Source organism: Clytia hemisphaerica, unplaced genomic scaffold, assembly GCF_902728285.1.
Source record: "Clytia hemisphaerica strain Z4C2 unplaced genomic scaffold, Clytia hemisphaerica genome assembly, whole genome shotgun sequence".
Taxonomy (NCBI): Eukaryota; Metazoa; Cnidaria; class Hydrozoa; order Leptothecata; family Clytiidae; genus Clytia; species Clytia hemisphaerica.
The window spans coordinates 2,720,444-2,745,829 of record NW_027103528.1 but is presented as its reverse complement, the minus strand read 5'-3'; the positions used below and the strand labels follow the sequence as shown (position 1 = coordinate 2,745,829).

At 36.0% G+C, this 25,386-nt stretch overlaps 1 protein-coding gene across 1 annotated transcript; it reads left to right on the top strand.

The window, feature by feature from the left end:
* The first annotated feature begins 614 nt into the window (after window positions 1-614).
* LOC136799631 (bis(5'-adenosyl)-triphosphatase enpp4-like) lies at window positions 615-9,832 on the top strand. The gene is made up of 4 exons (XM_067056354.1): window positions 615-906; window positions 5,107-5,297; window positions 6,993-7,279; window positions 9,307-9,832. Exons 1-4 carry the CDS (start codon window positions 657-659, stop codon window positions 9,830-9,832), a joined length of 1,254 nt encoding a protein of 417 aa, XP_066912455.1. The 5' UTR covers window positions 615-656.
* The last annotated feature ends 15,554 nt before the right edge of the window (window positions 9,833-25,386 follow it).

The following is a 25,386-nucleotide window of genomic DNA, read 5'->3' as shown; positions in this document are numbered from 1 at the left end:
ATTTTGTTACACTTAATGAAAAATAAGTCGTCATTTCAAATTATTTTTGACGCGTTAAATCATTAACAAGCTTTTCCCGCGCTCAAAGTCGACGAGTTAGTATTCTAAAAAGCTTTTTTGAAAAATTCTGATGAGTTAGATTGCTAACAAGCTTTTTTGTAATTTTTTTACATTTCCAATCCTAAAGTGCTCATTCCAACAATCAAAATCGACGAGTTAGTATTTTAACAAGCTTTTTTGCGAAATTTTGACGCGTTTGTTTGCGAACGAGCTTTTTCCGTGTTCAAAATCAACGAGTTAGTATTCTAACGAGCTTTTTTGCGAAATTTTGACACGCTAGTTTGCGAACGAGCTTTTCCCGCGCTCAAAATCGACGAGTTAGTATTCTAACGAGCTTTTTTGCGAAATTTTGATGCGTTAGTTTGCGAACGAGCTTTTCCCGCGCTCAAAATCGACGAGTTAGTATTCTAACGAGCTTTTTTGCGGAATTTTGATGCGTTAGTTTGCGAACGAGCTTTTCCCGCGCTCAAAATCGACGAGTTAGTATTCTAACGAGCTTTTTTGCGAAATTTTGATGCGTTAGTTTTGAGCGCGGGAAAAGCTCTTTGTTAGTATTCGATGGTTTTGTACACGATTTCGAAACACTAACAACCAATATGCCAAACTTTCAAAAGTTAGCATCTGAAGGTGTCAAAGCTAGAGGCTTGATTCCTCCTTTTCCATCACAAACTTCACCCAGTATGGTGACACTTAGAACAGGATTGTATCCAGAGTCTCATGGAATTATAGACAATTATTTTTTCGATGAAAAAGGGAATTTATTTTCGTATACTGATGATCCGAGAAACACAGCTCATTTTTATACCCAAGAATCGATTTGGCTATCCAATCAGAAACAGGGAAGTGGTAAGGCCCCACTCACTTACACTGACTTACTTACTTGTACACAGAATTTCTACGCTTACGCAACTGAAATCTGTTTACAAATCTTTTTTACGATGTAAATTTTGCTAGGGGCAGGCATTTCAAGTCAATTTTGAAAAAAAAAGGAACTCTTAAAATTATAAAAGAAACACAACTCCTTCTCATAGACCTGATAGATTTTCCAGCCAGTTAAGGTGAAAATAACACAGACTGAAATTCGATGAGAACTGATATTTTTATGTTTTTAATGATCGGGGATTTGAAGTCCATTGTTTTCAAGTCAGAATATTCCGTTGAGATGGAAATAATAGCCCAATACCTTATCGGCCAAAACTTATTTCGGCCCTAAGGGACTAAATTTTGGCTTGGTGACTAAAATTTGGGATTTTGGGGCAACTAAAAATTTAGAAATGGCCAAAACTTAGTTATTAGTCGGCCCTTAGTGACTAAATTTTGACGAGGTGACTAAAATTAGGGCCGACTAATAATTAAGGCCGACTAAAATTAAGGCCGACTAAGTTTTGGCCGATAAGGTACTTTGCAGTGAGGATTTCTTATTTGTTTATTTTCAACAGGGTCAAAAATTGGAGTGTATTTTTCGTTAATATCGTTCACTTGGGGCAATGTTTTGGCCAAATATACCAGTTGTTGGGGTCTCACCGGGTCTGTGAGAAGGGGATGTTAAGGTTAAACCTTTTAAAAAATAACTAAGCACTTAAGGATAGCCCATTAGCCTCCGTCTCAGAACGCGGTCAGAAAATTTTGCGGATAATTTCACAGCGAAAATGCATCCAATGAAATGTGAGTAATGTATCATGATTCAAGTCGACTGACATAATTATACACATAATACATGTTACAAGTTCTACCTACGGATTCTCAAGCTCGGCTATAATAAAACTATTACATGTTAGTAGCAGACCCGACTGACCAATGTTATGTAGCAGGTTGAAACATGAGTTTCTGCTGGAAAGATGCAGTTTGTTTTCAAGTTAAATCTTCAAAATAAAACAAACTGTGTCGGTTTCTTTACTTCCAAACAACCTACCAATAGTTTTGGAACACTCCATAATAAAGGAAGATGGCTCTTCTTGTGGATGGGCTTTCTGATACCCCATATAAACACGATGTGGCATGAAAGTGAAGAGACATGATTTGTTGGTTTTTGTTTGATTTGTTGACTCATATATCTCATGGCAAATGGGATAGCAAATGACTTTTCATGTATTGCTTGGCTCTACATATGATATCTCTAACTTTGAACACCTCCAGAATGTTGAAAAAAGCATTTTACGAGAGAAGTCTTAATTATAATTTTCATGGAAATTTTTAATCGACAGATTTGGCTTGGCGTCAGTTTTGTTTGGTTGATGTTTGGTATCGTGATCATTAAAAGCAATGAAATGCCACACAGTCACTCTACACATGATGCCTCCAGCCATGATTTGTATGAGAATGCTGGAAAAAAAACATTTCACGAAAAATTGTTGATAGAAATTATATAGACCTTTTCGCCTTTCCATCCGCCATATTGAATTGTATCCAAAAATTATTGTGGACGAATTGCCGTGGTGAAATTCCCTTAGAAAGTATGCAAAACATATGCAAAAAGAAAGTATTAATGTAAAACTTACATGCATAATTTGCATTGTATTAAAGTGTAATCTTGTAGAAGAAAGATTAACCCTATTCGGCCTAGGGGGGGGGGCTTTTTCTGTTCGGAGGTCAAACTATTGGTAATAGCTCCTGAAATAATAGAGCTTTTGCCTTGAAATTTTCTGTAAATTCCCAACTTTTATTTAGCTTCAAAATAAAAAAAAATTGACACCTAAAAATTTTCACACCTTGAGTATGATGACATTTCTGACAGTAAGGTGTCACAAAAATTTACACTTTTCCAATACAAATTTATTTTTACTGTCAAATATATCGTTTAAACCGTAATTTATTGAATATTTAGGATAAAATAGGCATTTTAAACTCAGACAACTTTTTTCTAAAGCTTTTGTTAGAATTCAATAGCTATTTATAAGAACAAAGGAAATTTTCGGTTTTTGCTCACTTTGGGTATGATGAGTGACGTCATCAAAAAATTTTTTTGTCAAAAGTTACCTACCGTGACAAAGATCTTGTGTGCCAAATTTCATCCAAAAAGATCCACTAGATCAAAAGTTAAGGGGTGGTACAGGAAAAGCCCCCCCCCCCCTAGTTTTGAACCGCCCCTAAAAGCCTAGGTTGAATAATTAGCTTTTTTTGAAAATTGAAAACTAGAAATAATCAAATTCGCTCATCTCTTAGAACAAGCACTTCAAAAAACCATAACATTAGACATAAACTCAAGCTGAAAAATCACCCGCGAAGGACAGAAATATTCCTTATTCGGCTAACGGTAAATTATTCTCCTGGGAATAGAACCGCCAGACGATCAAATCAAAACATTGATTTGAACCCGCTGAATGTGTGACGTCATAGTTACTGCTTTCAGTTTGCGTGTTTTGAAAGTTTGATGTGTGTACTCCGTCTTGGTGGAATTCTTTAATGGCATGAAAACAGAATATGCAATGTCTTTAAGAACAAATTTCTAAAAGGCTTTTGTTGTTCTGTAAATATTTCTTTTTGGATTAAGAAATTCCATCTTTTATTGTTCTAATGATTATAATATTTCTTTATAAGATGCTTTGTTGTCTTTTTAATCTTTGTGTAAACTTGCATATGTTTTGCATATTTTCCAACTAAATCCAACCACGGCTTTTTCGTTCCTGTATTTTTGCATACAATTCAAGATGGCGGATGGAAAGGCGAAAAGGTCTATTGACTTATTTTTACAATTTTGGCGGTGTGGGTTTAGTTGGTTGATAATGTTTACACTGTGGGATGGTTTTCAAAAAACTGTTATATTGATTGTTATTTGTTGGAATTGATTACCAAAAAAAAAGAGAACCCTTTTTTGATAAATACTTTATTTTTTTCATGAATCAAAGAACCGTGTGGATAGTATGTCTTGCAGTAACCAAATAATGCAGTGTCTGTTTTCAAATTTTAAAAGCTCTATACCTGCTGAATTGAAGCTCTGACTAGCTCTGTTTTAAAACGTTGAGCCATGTTTTTTTCTTTGTTGCTATTAAAGATAGATTTTTAAATTGTCGTAATGTAAATTTATGATAAGGTTTTAGTTTTTGAGTTTAGTTCATCAGTAGTACATACAGTAGTATTTTTTCAGTAATCCTTTCTTGTAAATATAGTAACATTTAACCAGACTCATTGCCCTCATTATATTCGAATTTGTATTTTTTAGGACTGATAAGTGAATATTTTTAAACACCAAAACAAAGCAAACAACATGCCCAGTTCTTTCTGGACAAATATATATGTATATATACTTTTTTATTGCGTGCTTTGAGTTCTATTTTAATCAACCCTCTCAACTGCTGATCTTTCAACTACTGTATCATTTAGGAGTATAGAATGGGTTTCCATAGTACCATTTTCTCTTAGTATTTTGTGCAAATTTTCAACAAAGTAGACTTCTTGACTGTCCTTGTCCCTTATGTTAAAGTTGTTCTGATGGAGGACATTGCTATTTTTGGTAGCTTTCACATATCAATAAGGAGCTTTGGTGTAAATGTTTTTTCTGATGAAATCATACTAATCTGAAACTATTAGGCCTTTATGAACTTTCTAGAACAATAATCTTGCTTCAATCTTGAGAAACACTGGAAAAAAAGGTTAGCATTCCCTGCCATAGTTTCACAGATTTCCTCTGCTTTCTGCTTGAAAACGCTGTCGTATAACCGAAAACGAAAGTGAAACTGTGAAAACGTCCGCAAATTCGGGCCCAGTCCTCTTCCGAGACGGATGCTAATAGAAAAACTTTATTAAATTCATTCTGTTAAATAAAATGATAGTTTTAAGATATTCAGGACATACCTTGTCTCACTCACTGACAAACATTCCACAATCATTCTTAGCTTAGAAATCTAAGTTTGATTGATTCAGTCACTTGGTTTAATCTGATGTTTAGTTGTGACTGAATATTTAGTATCCCAAGGCAAACTTTAAAATCTGTAAATATAAAAATATCTTTAAAGTTTCGAAGTTTCGCTATATTGTCTTAAGCTGTACTTCTTAGCCCTGTGAATACGGGCTCAGTTACCTAAGCTAGATTATTCTTATCTTTTGCAGGACACAGTTCAGTCTACTACTGGCCTGGGTACTATGCATTCACAGAAAAACCAACCTACCATAACCATCATATCACTTCACTTGGTGCAAACGTCACCACAGGTCGTCAAGCCATCGATGAAACGTTCGAACATTATGAAAGAGACCCATCGCTGAATTTCATGGTGATTTATATAGATGCACCAGACATTGTTGGTCACTATCAAGGAAAATCGTCTTGCTGCAAAGCTTGAAATTGTAGTTTGAATTAAAAGGGATGAAACTTTTACGGAAACGCAGGATTATCAAAAGGAAGAAAAATTTTGATTAATTCTGTGAAAAATTCTGTAAAGTTGATTAGCGAAAAAAGAACTTTTTCAGGTATTTGTAGAATCAATCTCTCCTTGGACATTTTGAGCCTGAAAGTCTATTCACGATAAGTGTGCACTCTTTTTTCTTTTACCTATAACTTTTGAAAGAATTCTTCAATCTTTATAAATTTGGTACCATTGGAAAGATATTAGTGAGTGGAACAATTTGAAATATAAAACTATTTGAAAAAATTCTAAAAATGAAGATGAAAATGAAGAAGAAAAAAATGAAGATCTTGTAACAAAGTGCTTGACTATCATTTTCACTGAAATGAATTCTTGATCATCGAACGTCATCACTGTGAAAATATTTCTCAAAAATAATCATTCAGTCAAAAGATATCAAACAAAGTTATAAGCTGATTGACGTCTAAAAACGCATTTTTCTGCTGTTTTTTGGGGTCAATCACTTATTTACTTTGTATCATAACTTTATATTGAATAAATATTTTAGTGAAATTTCTTCACAGTGATGACCTCCTAAGATCAAAAAATCTCTCCAGCGATAGTGAAAGTTATAGCACTTTTCTACAAGATCTTCATTTTTATCTTCTTCATTTTCATCTTCTTTTTTAGAATTTTTTAAAATATTTTTATATTTCAAATTGGTCTACTCACTAATATCTTTCCAATGATACCAAATATATAAAGATTGAATAATTCCTTCAAAAGTTACAAGTAAAAGAAAAAGGAGTGCTCACTTATCGTGAACAGACTTTAGATAAGTATTTTAAGGATACTTTTTAAGTTGGTGGGTGTAAAAAAAGCCAGATTTTACCATCTTAATATTAATAGAAAATTACCCTGAGTATCAGAGGTTAAGTTTTCAAAGAATATATTAACCTCTGAAGACCAATAACAGAAATTTTATCGCGCATGCGTCAATCTAATCACTGTAGAAAGAATCAAAGATGAAGAGCAAATATCACCTTATTAATGTCTAGCAGACTGTATCAGTATGCAGTTTACTATTTACGAATTCCCCAAAAACCTCCAAGTTTAATTGAAGTGAGTTTCTTTCGAAAGAAATCTTTTACATGATCCCCAAATGTATAACAGTAATTACTAAACTATTGTAATTATGGAAATGTTACTTTAATTGAATCGAAATAATAGACAGACTTTATGTTATAATTCTCTATCACTTACTCTTTTTAAAAAGCATTGATGATATTTTTTAGTTGTGTTTTCAACGACGGGAATAAAAATATCAACTTTGAACTTCATCCAAGATCTTGGATGGTCGTCATGGTTACTTTTGTCTTCGTTGATTGCGCGCTGAATAGAATCTGGATTGGTCGGCACAGCGTCGATATATGATTTCGACCTGTGCTTTTCACGGTAATAGAAAATAGGATAAGGAAAATAATAATCAACAAACTGCAAAAGTTTTTTTTCTGGTGGAGAAAGGAAAGTTGATTCTCGCAAAATCCGAAAAATTCGCGAAAGTTTCTTCCCCTAAAAAATAATTGCAGCTTTTAAGCTTGAAATCAAACAAAGACATATATTCGACTTAATTTTATGTTTGATTTTCAGTACAGAGAACGTATGGAGAATTTGGACAAAGAAATATTAGGTTACGTATTGGAGAAATTATCTAAGCGACCTGAAATCAATCTATTGGTGACATCAGATCATGGACATATCGATGTTGCACATGAGCATATACGATTTATATCTGATTATTTGAGCGATGAAATGCTGGGAGAGAAACCGTACTGCAGTAGTACTTGTTCGTTAAGACCAGCTGATGGATACACAGCTGATCAGATATTGGAATATCTTGCACCACTTTTTGAAACTGGAGGATTCAGAGTTTTCAAGTAAGTTTCGTTGTTTTCATGATGACAGGTCGGTATAATTCTTTTTAAGCCAAAATGAACTCTAGTTTACTTAGTATCAATGTGATTAATCCTGAGCGTTTCTTTTTGTGGATGATGGTATAACTTTAGATCCAGCCTCGTCTCCGTGTACCCCAGGCTTTATTTATGTTATTGATGGACGCTAGAGAATACTCTGATGCGAGTTTTCCCCTGTAAAATAGCATATCATTACGTCAACCCCACATAAGTCATTACATCACTTTAAAGCTCTTAACTACGATTAAAATGTTAAAATAGAGATAGCCTATTCAAGTTATTTGTTTAAAAAAACAGGATTCAGAGTTTTTAAGTAAGTTTTGTTGTTTTCATAATGACGGGTAGGGCTTTAAAAAGAACCAGGAACCAATGAAACTTGCATAGCAATGCCACTGGTTATCTGTCAAATGCAGATAATAGGGAATAAGTCCGGAATAAGTCTAAAAACTTATTTTCAGAACTATAAGGGTTTATGTGTTTATAGCTGGAATGAAAAAAATACCTGCCTAGCTCTTCTTTATTGCATCATTCAAATAGACTAAAAAAATAAATTTCAATTCCTGCTCCTCATCTAAAATTGTAAATTTCAATACAAACACATTCCTGTCTCATAGCAGTTCTTTCCACAGTAGAGAGATTAAATTTCTATCAAAATCCCAATGGGGATAGAAATTCTATTGTTACTAGGTCAAGAATCCAATCGGGATGGTTTTAGAGTGCAATTTATTTTCAATGAATTTCAAATAAAGATGTAAATAAAGTCATTCTTCTAGTGGAAAAAAATTTTCCCAACGGAACAAAATTTTCGTTAATATCGTTCACCGTAACCAAATTTTCCAGGGGCAGGGAAGTCCCACCATAGTATAAGAAAGCCGCGGCTGGAATGATAACATCTGAATATCTGTTGTTCTATCTCTGTCGTATTTGATGACTATTTGTTGATCAAGAAATAAGTAATGTAGCATCTTTAATGGTAAATTTTATTGGTTTGTCGTTAATACTTACTTCTCAGTGCGTATTAGACATTAATGATATGCCCTTGATAATACACTTGCATTATAAAATCATTGTGCAGGAAAGATTAACAATAAGAAATTTAAACAAGCACAAAATAGCTGGGCTAAAAGAACTTAAAAATTAATAAAGTGCCTCGAATGCCTTCACAATATTTCAGTGGAATTATTTTAGAAATCAATGAAAATGTACATCAAGATAATACTGTGAAAATTTCAAACCAGCACCTTCAAAATTTATCATTTAAACTGACAGGAGAGTTGTCATCTTGAATATAGTTCTTATAATCTCAACTTTGGTGAAAAACTGTTGTTTCCACAAAATATCCCTAAAATATGTCAAAAATTAGTTCAAGTGTTCTATTGGGTACAGATTCAAAGATATCTAGCAATAAAAAAACTTTTTGTGAAGGAAAATAAGAGCAAAATTTCTAAAACTATTTACCAATAACAAACTGATCATCTTGATGTTCTTATAAAGCTCGGAGACAGAGATGGAACAACAATTAACTGAGAAGACAATGCGGTACATATTCCAGCCGCGGCTTTCTTATACTATGGTCCCACCAGGTCTTTCACACAGGTGTTCATGTTGTCATTATCCAAGATATTTCTGTCATACCCTTGCTGATATTTTTGGTCACCTTTTTTCTGGACTACATTTTCAGATAAGGTTTTCTGGAATCAAGTGAGTAGGAACAATATTTTGGAAATAATATCGAAATAAAAAGGTCATATAATACAGTAGCGTAGACAGGAGGGTGCAAAATATGTGTAGGAGAGCAGATTTTTATGACATTGTAATTGTCAGGAGGGGCGCAAATTTGTGTAGGAGAGCATATTTTTATGACACAGTAATTATATTTTTATATTATGAATAGACAATTACAATGTCATAAAAAACTGCTCTCCTACACAAATTTTGCCCCCTTCTGTCTACGCTACTGTAATATTCACCCCAATTTTTTTTAATTACAGCAGAGACAATCCTTATGATCAATTTCCAGACCATCTTCATTTCACCAATCACAGATGGATACCTCCTATATTGATCTTGGCCGAACCAGGTTGGCTTCTACTCGATGATCGCTCAGACCAGTGGTCAAAATGGCACGGACTTCACGGCTATGATCCGAGTACATGTCCTGAAATGCAGACTATTTTTTACGCACGCGGTCCTGCTTTTAAACGGGCTGTTACTATGGAAGCATTCGAAAGTGTCAACGTTTACCCGTTGTTAGCGCATTTACTTGGTGTAAAACCAAGACCGAATAATGGATCTTTGGCTGTTTTCAAACACGTTTTGAAGGACGGGAATCTGGTCCAAGAGGAGTCAAGTGGGAACGGAAATATTACAAACTTCGTCATAGGGCTTGTTATTGTTTTAGTATTAGTAATCGGACTTTATTTTGGGACGCAAAACAAAAGCTCTAGAGATACTTTTGGTAGAGTGAAAAAGAACCTTTTAACTTTCTATTTTTTACTCCTGGAAAAGACGCTGTGAGCAGAACGGAAAGCCCAGAAGTGGGTGAAAGATAAGGTGTAAGATGAGCTTCGTTGCGAAAGAAGGATCGTGCTCTAAGTCATAGCTCTAAACCACCTCTCGATTCTACCGAACGGGGCAAATGCGATGGGCGCGTACTACGGGCGGACGGCCTGCTGAAGCCACTCTAGCTAGATGTGCTGAAGGGCGTGCCGTCGTAACAAAATAAAAGTTAAACTAAAACTTAACCTCTTAAATTACCATTTAACTTTCTATTTTTTACTCCTGGAAAAGACGCTGTGAGCAGAACGGAAAGCCCAGAAGTGGGTGAACGATAAGGGAAACCAGTGTATAAGTTTTGGCGTTTGTTATTTGGCTAACCACTCCTATACAAATAATTTTGGGGATAAAATATTTCCCAACCGAAGGTATCCCCAAATTATACTTCGTCGCGCCTGAAAGGTTGCAGGAAGACGGGCCTACGTACAAATTTTCTATGAGTAAATTAGATAAGCCAATAAAAGTATATACTAACAACATAAGATAACTAAATATAAACGAAAGTTGATATGTTATAACATATTGAATTATTTCAACTATTTTACGCCTACATCACACAAAGAAAGGTAAAACAACAATGTGCACCCGACAGGAAGTCCACCATCAGCCGGGTAGGTGCCGGACTATGTACCTGATCCGACTTCCTAAACGATGAATAAACCCAGAATCGGCGGGTTTTCGCAACCAGCCGGGTTGCCCAGACTCAAGGCCTGGCCCCTCATCACCGTGCACAGCCTAATAGCTACAGGAAACTGTCCATCGCGCGTAATTCGTGTGGGACAAAATCTCTTGCTGTATGAAATGGAAAACACAAAGCCTAAATCAACGCTATGGACAGTTTCCCTACTGTATCATGCTCGCAGCTGAGAAACTCCTGTCCGTACAGCCGGTCCGGCAAGAGAATCTATCACAACCTTGTGCATACTGAAACTTAAGAGAGATCCGCCACCAGCCGGGAAGGAGCCGGACTTTGTTCCGAATCTGATCTCCTTATCACGATGGGTTTGCTTCAGAATCAGCGGATTTTCGCAACCAGCCGGGTTGCCCAGACAGCCGGCCTGGATCCTCATAACTTGCACTACGAACACTTACACTAACATCCTCGCTGCTGAGAGACTCCTAACCGTACAGCCGGTCCGGTAGGAGAATCTATCACAACCGTGTGCGCCCGAAAACTGAGAAGGTCCGCCACCAGCCGGGATAAAGCCGGACTTTGTTCCGAATCTGACCTCCCTATCGAGATGAATTGCCTAGAATCGTCGGATTTTCGCAACCAGCCGGGTTGCCCAGACAGCCGGTCTGGATCCTCACAACATGCACTACGAACATTTACACTAACATCCTCGCTGCTGAGAGACTCCTAGCCGTACAGCCGTTCCGGTAGGAGAATCTATCACAACTACAATTACAAGCCCTTTATTGAAAGGGAAAACGGATTATTTGGATACCCAAAGTTGCTCATTGCTATCAATTCTAGCCATTAGTAATTATGAAAAAACTTGTTATTGGTAGTACGTCCTTTACAGTTCACTCCATCCTTGCCCATTCTATAACATGCTAGCTAATTGAGGGGTACCAAATATCTTTCTTCATAACTTAAATTTTCTTGCCTTCTTCCCAAGTCTTGACCAGCTATCTATACAACTGATGCTCTACGTGTGATAATGACTCAATGTAAACATACTCTTTCTTGGAAAATTTTGTAGCAAAAGAATACGTAATAGAAAACTAATTATTATTTTATATACCGATTTTATATTAAACCTAAATCTATCAAAGGCCATGAAAAACTATATTAAACTTGCCCCTGATCCGCAGCATGAGCCGTTTATAACTTTACAGTCTTGTTATAACAGGCTATTCAAGTCATCTAATCAATGCCCTTTAATGATCCTACTTTGTATTACTCCAAATCTACCTTTGTCAGCCGACTGACAGAGACACTTCAGTCTATAATAGTTATGTGAAATAATATTTTAAACTCAAATTAGAAAAAGCTAGTGTAAATCAATATAAATGCCGGGGAAAACCCAACAAAACAAACAGATATAGACCTATTTCAAAATAAAACAAACAAACACGATATCCTAGTAAAAAAAAATAGTTATGTACAGTGCAATAGACTAAAAAAAAAGGAAAAGATAAGAACAATCAGGCTTTAACGAAAGAAAAAAAAAACAGATGTAAAGTAACATAAGTCTCGCATGTAATCAAGATAAAGTGAGACGCATGGACAATTCCCAAGTACTAGTTGTCATTACGAGGTCTGTAAGGAAGAAATGAAAACCTGATGCCCTGGCCAAGGACATTGAAAAAACAACACACAAAAAATAAAATTAAAGCGAAGCTCCGAATTTTGAGTATGATTAAATATAAACAAAAACAATGCTAGCCTATTAAAGTAAAAACCGACCCTATTTGGACACAGCTGAGCCAATTTTAAGGATTTTTCAGGGTTTCTAATGTATATCTTGTAGCAGCTCGAATGCCACCTTCCTAACTTTTGGATCAACCAAGAGGGAATGCCACGATTGGCAGCTGTAGTGGCTGCTCCAGCTCTCAAAGAATGAGAAGAATAATGTGATACGTTTAACCCGATTGCCTTCAGTAAATCCTTCAAAATTTTGTTAAAAGTGACACTTTTCAAAGGCTTATTGTCCTTCCAAAACAAAGACGACGATCGTCTGTGGTTAGAGATATCTAGATATTGTTTCATAGCTTGTACAGGGCAAATTTCGGTCCCGTTTCCGTATATTTTCACAACGGAACTTTCAAACTGGTTGGTCTTGGTTTTTCGCAGAATTATTTTCATTTGGTTACGCTTTACCTTTACATCTTTCCGACGCAAAAACGAGTCATTGTTAGAACTTGTGCGGGTATATTCGCTGCACCTAAAAAATCCGAAAAAGGCAAGCAGCAACGCAGCTTTGAACATGACTTTGCTATTGTGGTCTAAAAGGCAAGTGGAATTTAGTTTTTTCGTAATCTTGACTATATGATTCCTTCTAAGTGGTTTTTTGGTATTACGCTTTTTTCTCGTTGCGCGCTTCACGCCAGCTAACAGTTGCTTGAGCTTAAACCTGTCCTGATGACTCCTCTTCGATTGTAAGGGATCTCGACCTCCTGCCTTCATCACCCAGTTTCTGACACTGCACATGTAAGTATGAATACACCTATAAGAAAGCTTACGATGATAAGCAAGATAAGCGACAAATAATAAAATCCTATTGAGGTCAGGGGGAGAGGCATTTTCTTCGTTGACTTGGATGTAGGCTTCAAACTTCTTGTATGCTTTGACTCCTTGACTGTACGTGGTTTTCGTCCCTTTGGCTAAAGCGTCCGAATTGTACTTCTCTATTGCCAAATCCAACTTTTCACGTCTACGGGCACCACTGTCGGATGTTCGTCCATTTCTGGAAACAATTCTCGGAACTTCTTCAGCTGTAAACGAGATAACAGATCAGCCTTGACATTTTTGTACCCTGGAATATGTACTGCCTTTATAGAAAAATTCTTTGACATACTGATTAAAGTCAGTCTTCTCAACATTTTTGCCATTAGTTTCTCACTTGTATAACCCTTATTAATGACTGCCACAGTGCCTTCATTGTCGCAAAATACCTAAATCCTTTTCCTAGACCACTCACCTCCCCACAAATGTGCTGCAATCAAAATCGGAAACAATTCTCTCGCCGACATAAAAACGCCTAACTGATTAATCTTTTCCTCTTCCCACATATCACAGAACCAGTGCTTCCCAAAACAACCACCATATCCTACCGTACTTGACGCATCTGTGTAAAACTCCATATCGAAAGATTTACTTACATCGTTATCTAAGAAAAATTGCCTCCCATTCCAATCTCGTAAGAACTCTTGCCACATATAAAGGTCCTCTCTAGCTGGTAAATTGATGTATATCTTGTGGTCCAATCTTTTTACTGTACAGCTTAACGTGATCAAGCGGTGCAAGAAAACCCTTCCTGGCACGACAACCTTGCAAGCAAAGCTAAGCGACCCTATCAAGCTGAGTAGTTCTCTTTTGGTACATTTCTTCTTGGAAAGAAACTCGTCAATCTCATTTTTAAGCTTTGATATCTTCTCCTCTGACAAAGAAGCCTCTAATGCTACTGTATCCAATGTTATGCCCAAGAATTCCAATTTCTGACTAGGACCTTCTACTTTGTGACTAGCCACTGGAACATTCAACTTGTCGAAGAAATACAACAGCCTCTCTAAACCCTTTCCCTTTTCTGAAGGTGCCTCAGCAGTAAGGAAGTCGTCAAGAAGGTGGCAAGTATGACTCAGTTTATAGTTGTTAACAGCTATCCACTCCAAGGCACATGCAAACTTATCAAATAAGCCGGGGCTGGATCTTCCTCCCATAGAAAGTCTTGTATCGTAATAAAACCTGTCCCTCCAGCAAATCCCTAAGAGATTAAAATCGTTCGGTGAGACTGGGATGATTCTAAAAGCTCCTTCTATGTCGACCTTACTTAGAAAGCAGCCTTGGCCTAAAAACTGAATAAACTCAATAGCCTTATCAATTGTGACGTATTTAAGGGAGAATTCTTCTTTGTCAATGAAGTCATTAATGGATGAACCATCAGGGTAGGAGAGATCCATTATGGTTCTAAACTTGCCTGGTTGCTTCTTGGGAACTATCCCAATCGGTTGACATTGAAGGTTTTCAAGTGGCAAAGAGTTAAAAGGCCCCATAATCCTACCCTTTTGAACCTCCTCACTAAGATACTTATCTACGACGTCTGGATTTGCGTCTGCTGACCTTAGGTTACGAGATATTCTATGCATGTCTGGACCATGATAACCGATTTCAAAACCTTCTGTAAACCCCTGTAGTAAAAATTCAACAAACTCTCTTTCCGGATGATTCCTCAATTCCTCTGATAAGTTAGTGACATTAATTGGAGAAGAAACTGTACCTGGAGAGAGTCATTTTCTTGAAGAAGCGTCAGGGCACTTCCTTATGCCATGACCATTAACGTTACAAAACCTACATATATGAAGAAACTCACAGCTTTTCAAATTACATGCAGAAAAATTAAAACGATTGCAAATGCGCTTACCTCTATAGTATGCCTTCCCCCTTTCCCTATCGAGATCAACCGAATCGACCGTATCTAAGACACTTACCCTTGACGACATTGCCTGGACTGAATCGACCCTCAGGTTGAACGGACACTTCCCAGATGGATGGTAGAATGACTGGCAATGCTCGCACAAGTTAGCTGACGCGTTCGCAATCGCTGCGTGCAAGGCCTCCGAATCCAAGGCCGACCAGTTTAAAACTTCCCCCCTGTCAGACATCTCAGCTGCCTTGTCCCAAAAATAAACGTGATAAAACCAATAAGCTAGACCACTATATTTTGTGGCAATCAAAACAATGTTGGAAATGTACTTATCGATGTCTGCAGCCTTATTCGGAAAATCACAAACAACCAAGTCTTTAAACTTTTGCAAAGCCAAAATCATCTGTGCCAGATCTAGTTTTTGTTTACCCAAACGTCTTTCCTTGGTCCCATCCCCAACATTCAATTTTAAGGCACCATCTTCACTAATTACGTGGGCGGTTTCGTCCCGTGATTCAAAACCAGGAAGTAGTTTATACAAAACATATTTCCCCTGGAGAAGCTTCTTTTTCACAGCGGGTGCCACACTATAGACCAAAGAAAGTGTAGTCTTACCACGTCCCCCATCATGCTTCTTTCTTTTCTTGCTTTTTCTTTTCACCTCGGCCTCTTCCGACGACGACGACTCGATTTCTCCCCTTTCACTTTCCACGCTACTATTACTGCTGCTGGACTCCTCATCTGACGATTCAACCACAACCTTTCTCTTGCGTTTCTTACTGCTGCTCTCCTTCGATTTTGAGCTATTAGAATTAGCTCTTTCAGTTTGACTCATTTGCCTCACAACTGCGGCAACTATCTGAGGAATGTGTTTTTCAAATTCACTTGATGTTGTTTGTGCTTGTTCATCAAGCGTTTCAATGTTTATGCCTTTCTCGGTCAGTTTTTGTTTGAGCGTTACAATTTTCGTTTTACTCGCTACCGGAATACCAACTTCTTTACATTTCGCAATTAAAGCTTTTCTGCTCACCATGATTATCAAGATATTTCGTGATTTTTAAACAGCAAATTACTAAAAAGATTTTCTCTGTCTTCACTGTAAGATGTGCTTCGTTGCGAAAGAAGGATCGTGCTCTAAGTCATAGCTCTAAACCACCTCTCGATTCTACCGAACGGGGCAAATGCGATGGGCGCGTACTACGGGCGGACGGCCTGCTGAAGCCACTCTAGCTAGATTTGTTGAAGGGCGTGCCGTCGTAACAAAATAAAAGTTAAACTAAAACTTAACCTCTTAAATTACCATTAAAAAAGATATTAATGTATTTATCTATTATTCATCATCAATTTTTACCCTTATATTTTTTGTTGATGTTATTTTTCACATATTTTCAAAAATTTTGTCACGTTCATCTATTTTGGGAAGAGCTACCGTTCTAAAAACTGATTTCAAAATCTCACATTGAATACACCTTTTCGACCGTAGCCGCCAATTGCCGCGCGGGCATCCCCTAAACTCTATCCAATCCTTTTATGGCACCTTTTTCTATTGTCTATACGTGCGAAAAAAAGACTGGGACTGTTTTAGAGTGGTAAAACGGACAGAAAAATGGCCGCGCGGCATTTGGCGGCTACGGTCGAAAAGGTGTATAATAAAAACATGTTTTCCTTTTATGGTAATAAAAAATAATAAATTTTTTTATGAACATACCTTTCTTGGAAAACAAAATCAGGTATGCTTATATGCTATATTTTGGAATTAAAATCAAATTAGGCTTGTGATATGCTTATTTCTCCGATATAAATTGGTTCATTTAATATGACTATACCCGGCGAAACAACTGTAAAAGTGGGGAGGCTGAAGGCTCAAATGGGATGAAAGTCACTAGAGATTTGAGAAAAAAGACCTCATTTTCTAAAAAGTGGGAGGCTGTAGTCTCCCCAGTCTCCCCGCTTCCACCGAGCCTGATGAAAAACAAAATGAACCTTCAAGTACACAACCAAGAACAATGATCAATGACCAATGACCAAAGCTCGTTGATAAGCTCATGATAGGCTAATTTTTTCATGAATTACATTGATATTTTCGCTGACATTTCGAAAAATTCGTTACTACCTTCCTCGGCCACCATACAGGTCTAAGTAGGCTGATAAACGTTATGCTTATAAAAAAAACATTTACAGTTAGGAGCAATCGAGCCAGGAGTCAAGTTGTCTATGTTCTTCAAGGTCTGTTGATAATCCATTCTTACTTGTCGGCGTTCTCCGAGAAGTGGTTATTGACCTGAATTTAGGCTACTAGACCGTCTGCTGCTCATTGAGAAGGAATTTATTGACAGCATCTGACTTTGCTCACTATTTATCCCCAAAATATCCTTTTTTTCAAACCAATTACTCCATCCAAAATGTTTGAGTAGGAAGTTCCGAACAGATTTTAATCGGATGCAATAAATTATCGGATCAAGCATCGGATTTAAATTTGCAATGAAAAAAAACCACATGCTTATATATCTGGAAAAGATTTTTTTCTGTTTCTTGTCGGCAACTTTCACCAAAATATATCTTGCAAGAAACGGTAAAAAGCAAACACCAAAAACGATTGACACACTTTGGGCCATTTTGTAAGTTCGGCGCCGTAATTTTCGATCTTCGTCCTTTACTTGTTGCAATTTGTGAGTTTTATTTCGTTTTGAAATATTACTCGATTCAAAACTGATTCGAAATTGAAGATAACATAAAATGAAGAATAAACCACTCATCGTATATCCAACAGGACCGACCAACTGTTTTGAAATTTCATACACACGAAATCCGACTATCACAAAAACGATAAGTAAACACCAAATTGAGGCTAAACCCAGTAAAAGGTGCCAAAATTTGCAATGGACATAATCCACAAAATATGGATGAACTATATGGATGTACTGGTGAACATTGATAAAAACAATCACAGGGGTTGATAAAAATATAGAAATCCATTGCAAAGTCTGTATGGCAGCTCTAATGCTACATCCACGTGCTCCAGTTCCAAGGATGTACGACCAGTAGGCAAATAAAGGATGCAAGGTCATTGCTGTGAAAATATCAGTCATCATTAAGATAATTGATAATCTATGGTGTGTCTTTTTATAATATTTCAATTTGTAGAAAGCATATGCGACAATAAGGTTTGTTATTAACGACATAATTCCAGCGATTATGTTAGCGTATTGAAGGACGTGGTAATTAATGATTGCTGAGTCACTAATTTGTGAAGATACAGGTTTTCCATGACATGATTTTATTTTTGATATCCTTGAAGTTTTGGTGTGGTTCATTTTATTGTCCTATAAAATGTTTCAAAACATTGAGATGAGAAAAAACTTAAAGCTTAATTCCTCCATTTTTCATCTTCATTTTCAAAAAATTTTTAATAATTTTTCTCAAAGATTATAATGCTCTGAATTATCTTTTCGTCGACAAAATTTGTCAGAAAAGAAGCAAGCATTGGTTAAAAAAATAAGAAAAACAAGAAAAAGGGTGTATTCACACTGTTGCTTGAAAGTTGCTTGAAAATATGGGAACAAAGAATTGCAAGATCATCTCCTTTGTCTCTTATTATCTATCTAACTTTGCAAAATAGAATACTTTTAGTTTTATCAGCGAGAAGACAACATGAAAAGTTAGGTAATTTAAGTTCATTGTTTCAACGTTTCAAGCTGCTTCAAATCGACGCCAAAGGAACAAAGGCAATCACATTACTTTCGCTTGAACGTTTCACGTACACCAATAAGAAGGACTTTCCTCGTTCTATCAACAAAACATTTTTATGATTCAAACACGATAAGGCCATTAGCTTGAAACATTCAGTGTGAACACACCCTAAGTGCACACCTTAGACTTCTAGAGCATGTTATCATATCGATAGTGTGTTCACCGTTCAAAAGAAATTCATCCCACGATTCTAAATAAGGGTGTAGATACTTTTGTACTCTCTGATAAATTAACATGGGATTTGATCATTTTCTAAGCCCTTTTTCGTAGTCGCCACCTGCATTTAAAGCATATTGATTATCTAGGAATCACTTGCCTTATACGACGTCACCTATCACAAAGCTAATATCTATTTCCGGAATCTAAGTTAGGTGAGTTTATTTTCGAACCTCTATACTTTAAATTATCTCCTTTCTATTTAGATTTTGTTTTAGAAACAGTATGATAAACCCCCTCCCCTCTGAAAAACCTTTTTTTTTAATAAGAGTGATTTCGTTTGCTTACTCATCAATTTTGATTCACAAGCTTTTGATATTGAATTGACACGGGTGTGGAGCGGGTGTGCTATGAAATGGGATTAACAGTAAAAAGAAAACTTTTAAAGGGACCCATGTCGATAGTTAACGCTCTTAATGGGCTTTTCCAGTAAACAAATTGAATAAGGGGGGGTGGAGGATATAACGATTTTTGGAAATTTACCCCCCCCCCCCCGGACAAGCATCAGTTGACCCCTGGACATTCAAAACCATCCCTAATCAGAGCAAGTCTGCCCTTAAAACAAGGTAAATTTTACATATATATCACTACCCCCCGGACAAAATATCTAATATATCCACCCTCCATGTACAAAAACTTTCTGGAAGCAAAATCTTATTTTTACCTAATCAGTTGAAAAATAATAATAGAAAAAGACTGGTACTCAAACATTTTTCCTGACATAAATGTCCCCAAAATATGTGTGTTAAATGGATTCAAATGCGTGTACTGAGGGTTTAAACAGAAGAGGGTAAGGTGACATCTTGTGGGCCAATCTCCGAAAAGATCCTGAAAATTCCATTTGAAATTGAAGAAATAAAACAAAATAAAATAAAATTAAGATTTTTCTACTAGACCAATAATATTGAAAATACTCTTCTGAAACTGGTGGTGGATTTCTACCACCATGCTTTGAAATTCGCTGATATTTCAACTATAATCTAGTTGTCTTTCCTACTTACGTAAGTATTTTGAATTTCTCACACGAAGGATATATCCTCTGCACTGCAAACGAAGTTCATTTGAACTAAATTTAAGAGTATGTTTTTAAGTGATTTTACGACATTGATAATGGACGAAAGGAAATGGGGGAAGGTTATACGGGGGATGTTTTCTTTATTTTCTGATTGAGGAAAAGGCGAGAAGGCCATTAACAATTTCACAAGATCTATTTCCATGAACAACGGGGCGATTTCGAAACGATGGTATGTGGCGCGCAAAATCTGCTTTTCAAAATCGTACCCTTACAGTGCAGTTCAATATGGCTGAAAAGGTACCCTTTCAGTGCATTTTCTCTTGATTTACTCAACCCTTTTAGTGCACTATATTTCATGACGACGATACTCGAACCACAGGGAGGACATACATCTTCGCAGGTGAACCTATGAATATCTTCACCACACCACATGCAATGCCTGACATACTCCCCCATACTCTTTTATCAGAGTGATGGTACCCAGTTTCCCTCACAAGGCATGGGTCGACCCGGGCGAAGGTACATTCACTTGCCAAGTGAATCATAGCACCGAGTGAGAATCGAACCCTGACCTCCAAGACGGGAATCAAGGTTGATAACCACTACACTTACTGCACCTAAGTTTCGATGTTTCAATAGTACTAGTAATAGCACACTAAGTTTCAATGTTTAAATAGCAAATTCAAAAGATATTGTTTTTTTTACATAAGTGTTTCCGTTTCATGTCAGACACATGTTTCATACCAGGATAGTGTCTGCCTATTGTTAAATTGTGCTGATATAAGCAAAAAAATGTTTTTCCGTTTCTCTTTCTGACCAATTTTGCTCCACATCCATGTCAATTCAGTATAAAAAAGCAAACGAAATCACTCTTATTTAAAAACAAAACCTTTGGGGTAGCCAAATGTTGCATGAATTTACATAATTTCGTCGCATCCAATCAAAGAATGAAAAAAATGAAGTCATTGTGTTATTACTTTCATAATTATACATTTTCATTCATTGAACAAAGAAATAAAGATGTCGTTATGTTGCTGTGACGCATTATCAAAAAAGAAAAGACGGGGGTAAGTTGGGACAATCTCCTATATCAAATCATATCAGAAGGGATGAGTGCAGCCTAATAATCTCGATGCTAGTCAGAATTAATAGGAGACAATTTTCCTGACGTCCTAATTTGCTTGAATCATTTTGACCAAACCTAAAGGCTTGGCAGCGAGTATAGTAGAACATGTGATCTTTAGATCACAATCATAAAATCAAGATGATTTCATAAATTAAAAATGCAAAAAAAAATAAACAAGTCATAGCTCCAAGCATGAGTGGGCTTTTCCAGAAAAAAACTGTACTGTTGAGGAGCTCATACCTTTTGTGAATTACCCCCCTTGGAATTCCAGGCAATTTTAGGATCATACCCCTCTGGAATTCCGAATTTTTACAGATTTTCATTCATTACCCCCATGAAATTCCACTTATTTTTGACGGATTTTTGTCTACTGCTATGGAATTCGACTGCATTTCAAACCATACTCCCCTTGGAATGGAAATGGACTCCTCAACAGGGGGTGCACGGTTTTTTTCTGAAAAAGCCCAATAAAGATTAAAAGGGGAAGAAGCGTAGGTTGATAATTAAAAACAAATTTATTTCATTCCTGGTCTGTAAAAAACACACAAAATTCTTATGGAAGACCGTTTGTAAAACATCAAGGAGCCAAAATTTAGAATCAGAATAGTTCAAAATACCTTTTGTAAATCGTCAAATTTGTATAGTTTTGCAGTTAAAAGGGATGCATTTTCCAAAATTTTCCGTTTCTCGTTTTAAAAGGAATTTCCAGGATTCGATTTTTATAATTTTTATCTTAATCTCCGAAATCTATTGGTTTGTTTTACAAAGACGTTAATGGAAAATATAATGTTAATGTATGTATACTTTTGTATACTTACAAAATTACAGGCCGCATATTATTATTTTTCAAGATAATATTTCAAGATAATAACCTGAATCTATTGGTCTTAATGTTAATCGAAGGGATAATAATGAATAGATTATTTGATGAAAGTATTTCTGTTCATACTATATACTCTCCAATAATAAGTGACGATGGGTGATGATTTTAAAACATTCCCTTCGACATCTTTTTATCAGCCAAGGCTCGATGATTACGTTTCCCGCCTCTTCCACGCCCACCACGACCTCCTCTCCCGCCACGCTGATCACCACGTTGTGAAGGATTACTTCCTTCTTTTTGTCCTTCTTGCGATTTATCATTATTTTGTTGTTTGTTTCCTTTATTTCCTCCGCGTCCACCGCCTCGTTTGTTTACGCCTCGACCTCCACGCTCTCCCCGTGCGCCACCACGACGATTATTTGAAACTTCACCGCCTTTCCATTCTCCTCTTCTATTATTGTTGAATCCATTCGCCATAGTTTATAAAAAATCAAAATTTATTTCACTACATACAAATAGAAGCTTTTCGGCTTACGCCATCATCAGTATACTTCAGTATACATCAGTATATATCTTCTATTATTATTACCCTGAAAAAAAAAACATAAATTAATTCTATGTAAATGAATGATAGTAACAGGACGAAATAGTTTTAATCAACAAACACTGTATTAGATTTGGCGAACTTCTAAATTAGCCAATAGCACAGGCGTTCGTACATTAAAGAAAGGTACGAAAGAATCAAGTCTCGGTTTCTGGATCACCATTAAAACATTTTTGCAAGAAGAACCATCATAAACTTAAACCCATCAATAGAATTTAGTATCTAAAAGTACAATTTCGGAAAATTTTTGTATCTTTCCTTTAAAATCTCAAAATAACCTCATTTTTGGCAATTTTCTCCACTAAATTTCCATACGAAAACAGCTAATAACTTGGACCAAAGAGAAAATTTTTCCAAAAAAATCCAAATAAAGAAATTATTTGTCATTAACTTAAAAAAAGTTTGAAACAATAAAATGATTTCCCCAAGGAGATTAGGCTTTTTTTGTGATAAGTATACGAATAGCGTCGTTCGTTATGACGTTTTATTAAGGTCCATGATTCCTTAAGGGCTCTGACCATAGTGAATTTTTCATAATTGCCGTGTTTAAAATGTTTTTTCTGACTGATGTAACCAACAAAACTATGGCATGTTATATATTTTCTGTTAGACAAACTATTCCTGAATCTGAAAATTCAAAAATTGCATTGAAAAAATTTGATGAAGAAGAAAATGAAGACTTTTGCGAGGAAGAGTATTTCAACTTTGAAGAGCTTAGTTTCGGCGAAGAAAAAACATTTTGAAAAAATTTTCACAGTAAATGGTGTATCTTTTACCGAGCAATAAAAATTTTTGCGGAAAATTTTTGTAAATGCTTCTTTGTCTCGAAATCTTCAAAATAGTGGTTTTTCATCAATTTTTCATCTGGATTTTGCTTAAAAAAACAGTTATAACTTTTGACACATCTTTTTAGAAAAATTTTCCGCAAAATTTGAAATAGTTCAATTCTTTGCGGACAGTTTGAAAAAAGTTCGAAACAAAAAGGTTAATTACCCATTAAAACTTAGCACTTTTTATAAAAGAAGGTGATGCAACATATTATTAACGTCTTTTTAAAGTTCATAACGTCATTTTTGCAATTAAGTTCTTGATTATTCTTAAGGGGTTTGACTAAAAAGCATTTTATAAAGACAATTCTTTGTTGAAAGTGTTAAGAATCTAAAACAGAACTTTTATGTTCAGATACTAAAATCAATTTTCTGACTATGGTCAGAGCCCTTAAGTACTCATGATGTCATTACTTAAATTCATTTCTTCAAAAGCAGATTGTTCTTAAACATATCAAAGAAGCGTAACTTCATACATATCTTCAAATTCTGAAACTGATTTTTCACTATGAAAGCCTTTAAGGGCTCTTTAAATTGAGATTTTTCGTAGAAAGACAAAACCCAGTACCCTACATGGATATTGCATGCATCGAAAGTAATTTTTCAAAGAGTAAGCCTTGCACCAAAACGTGCCAGAAACTGGTACCAACATTGAGATTCTTACAGAAGGTTTAGTGATTGAGACATGCCAATGAGAATGTACTATGACTAACATGAACTGATTCATTCTCGTGGACATTTGAAGAACAGTGTTACAGCAAAAAAATGTAAACAGAAGCGGAACAAAAGCTGAAAAATGATGGATTATGGAGTATTTGATGCTATTTTGTGAATAATCCTTTACACCAATATTGAAGCTTTAGCAAACTTTGAAAATGCTGTTTATGCCACTGTGCCAGAACAGTACTTCGATGTGTATGTACGCCGAAGATTTTCAGCCTTAGTTACCTGAATTCCAGAATGGGACAAACCGTTTCAAGCTTCTATGAAAAACTTATCATTACACAAGTTATTGGAGTAATTTCAATTTGAATTATTTTGTCACATATTATGAACAGACTCGAACACTCTCTCTACTAATACCGCCACTGCACTCTGTACCGTGTTGATGTTGGACGCAGGAGCGTACTTTGCTCAAATCAAAACTGAACAAACTTTTTGACTTTTTAGAACCAGACGTCCAATAAAATACAAACACAATGCTGTACCACATGTTCTTTATAAGCAAGTGTCTGCCTTTGGTTAGGTTTAAGTATGCTTAAGACCGCATCAAATCTAGGCTCAACACAATGCTTACTATTTGCTTATAAGTCATTAATTTTCTAACATCGTTCATATTTTAGTCTAAGGTAAGCTAAGGTTTGGTAACAGCACACAGCTGAGATTTTGGTAAAGATGATAACTTTAACTCTTTTTAAAAACAACACGAGTATACATAAAATCAATAAATATCCCCACTTTAGACTCCATTAGCAATTATATTTCAGGCTTGTATGTTACATTGTGTTTAATAATTTACCGAATCTGAGTCTTCATGAGACTAGAGTCTACTTTTGGCTGAACTTTGCTTTTTGATAATTTGAATGACGCCGAATTCAGTAAAGTATACTAGAACCAATTTGCAATCCCTCGGTACTTTCGATTTCAAGCACTATTTTTTGCTGTCTTTAATTCCGCTAGCATATTAGAGCAAAGCGCTGCAAAAAAACAATACGGGCCACTTTATCGCATCATCCATTCTATCAAAAAGCCTTTAGTGGCTTCTGGGCTAAGTCGTCATATGCTTATAGACGTCATGCTCATAAAAAAAATCATGTATTGGTTCATATCATGGCAGCTTTTTTCTGATTTTAGCAAAATATTGAGCTCGCTTTCATTCTGAAAAATGGAGCTGCCCTTGACCAAATGGCTATTTCAAATGTACTTTCTTTTGAGTTTTTTTAGCCGTGGCTCCTCCGGGCTGGGTATGCTCTGCGCCTCTGTGGGGCATTTTTAGTCATGTCTAATTGCTTGTTTTAGCTTTTATAAAGCTAACAAGAGGAATTTTAAGAGCCTTTTAAATCT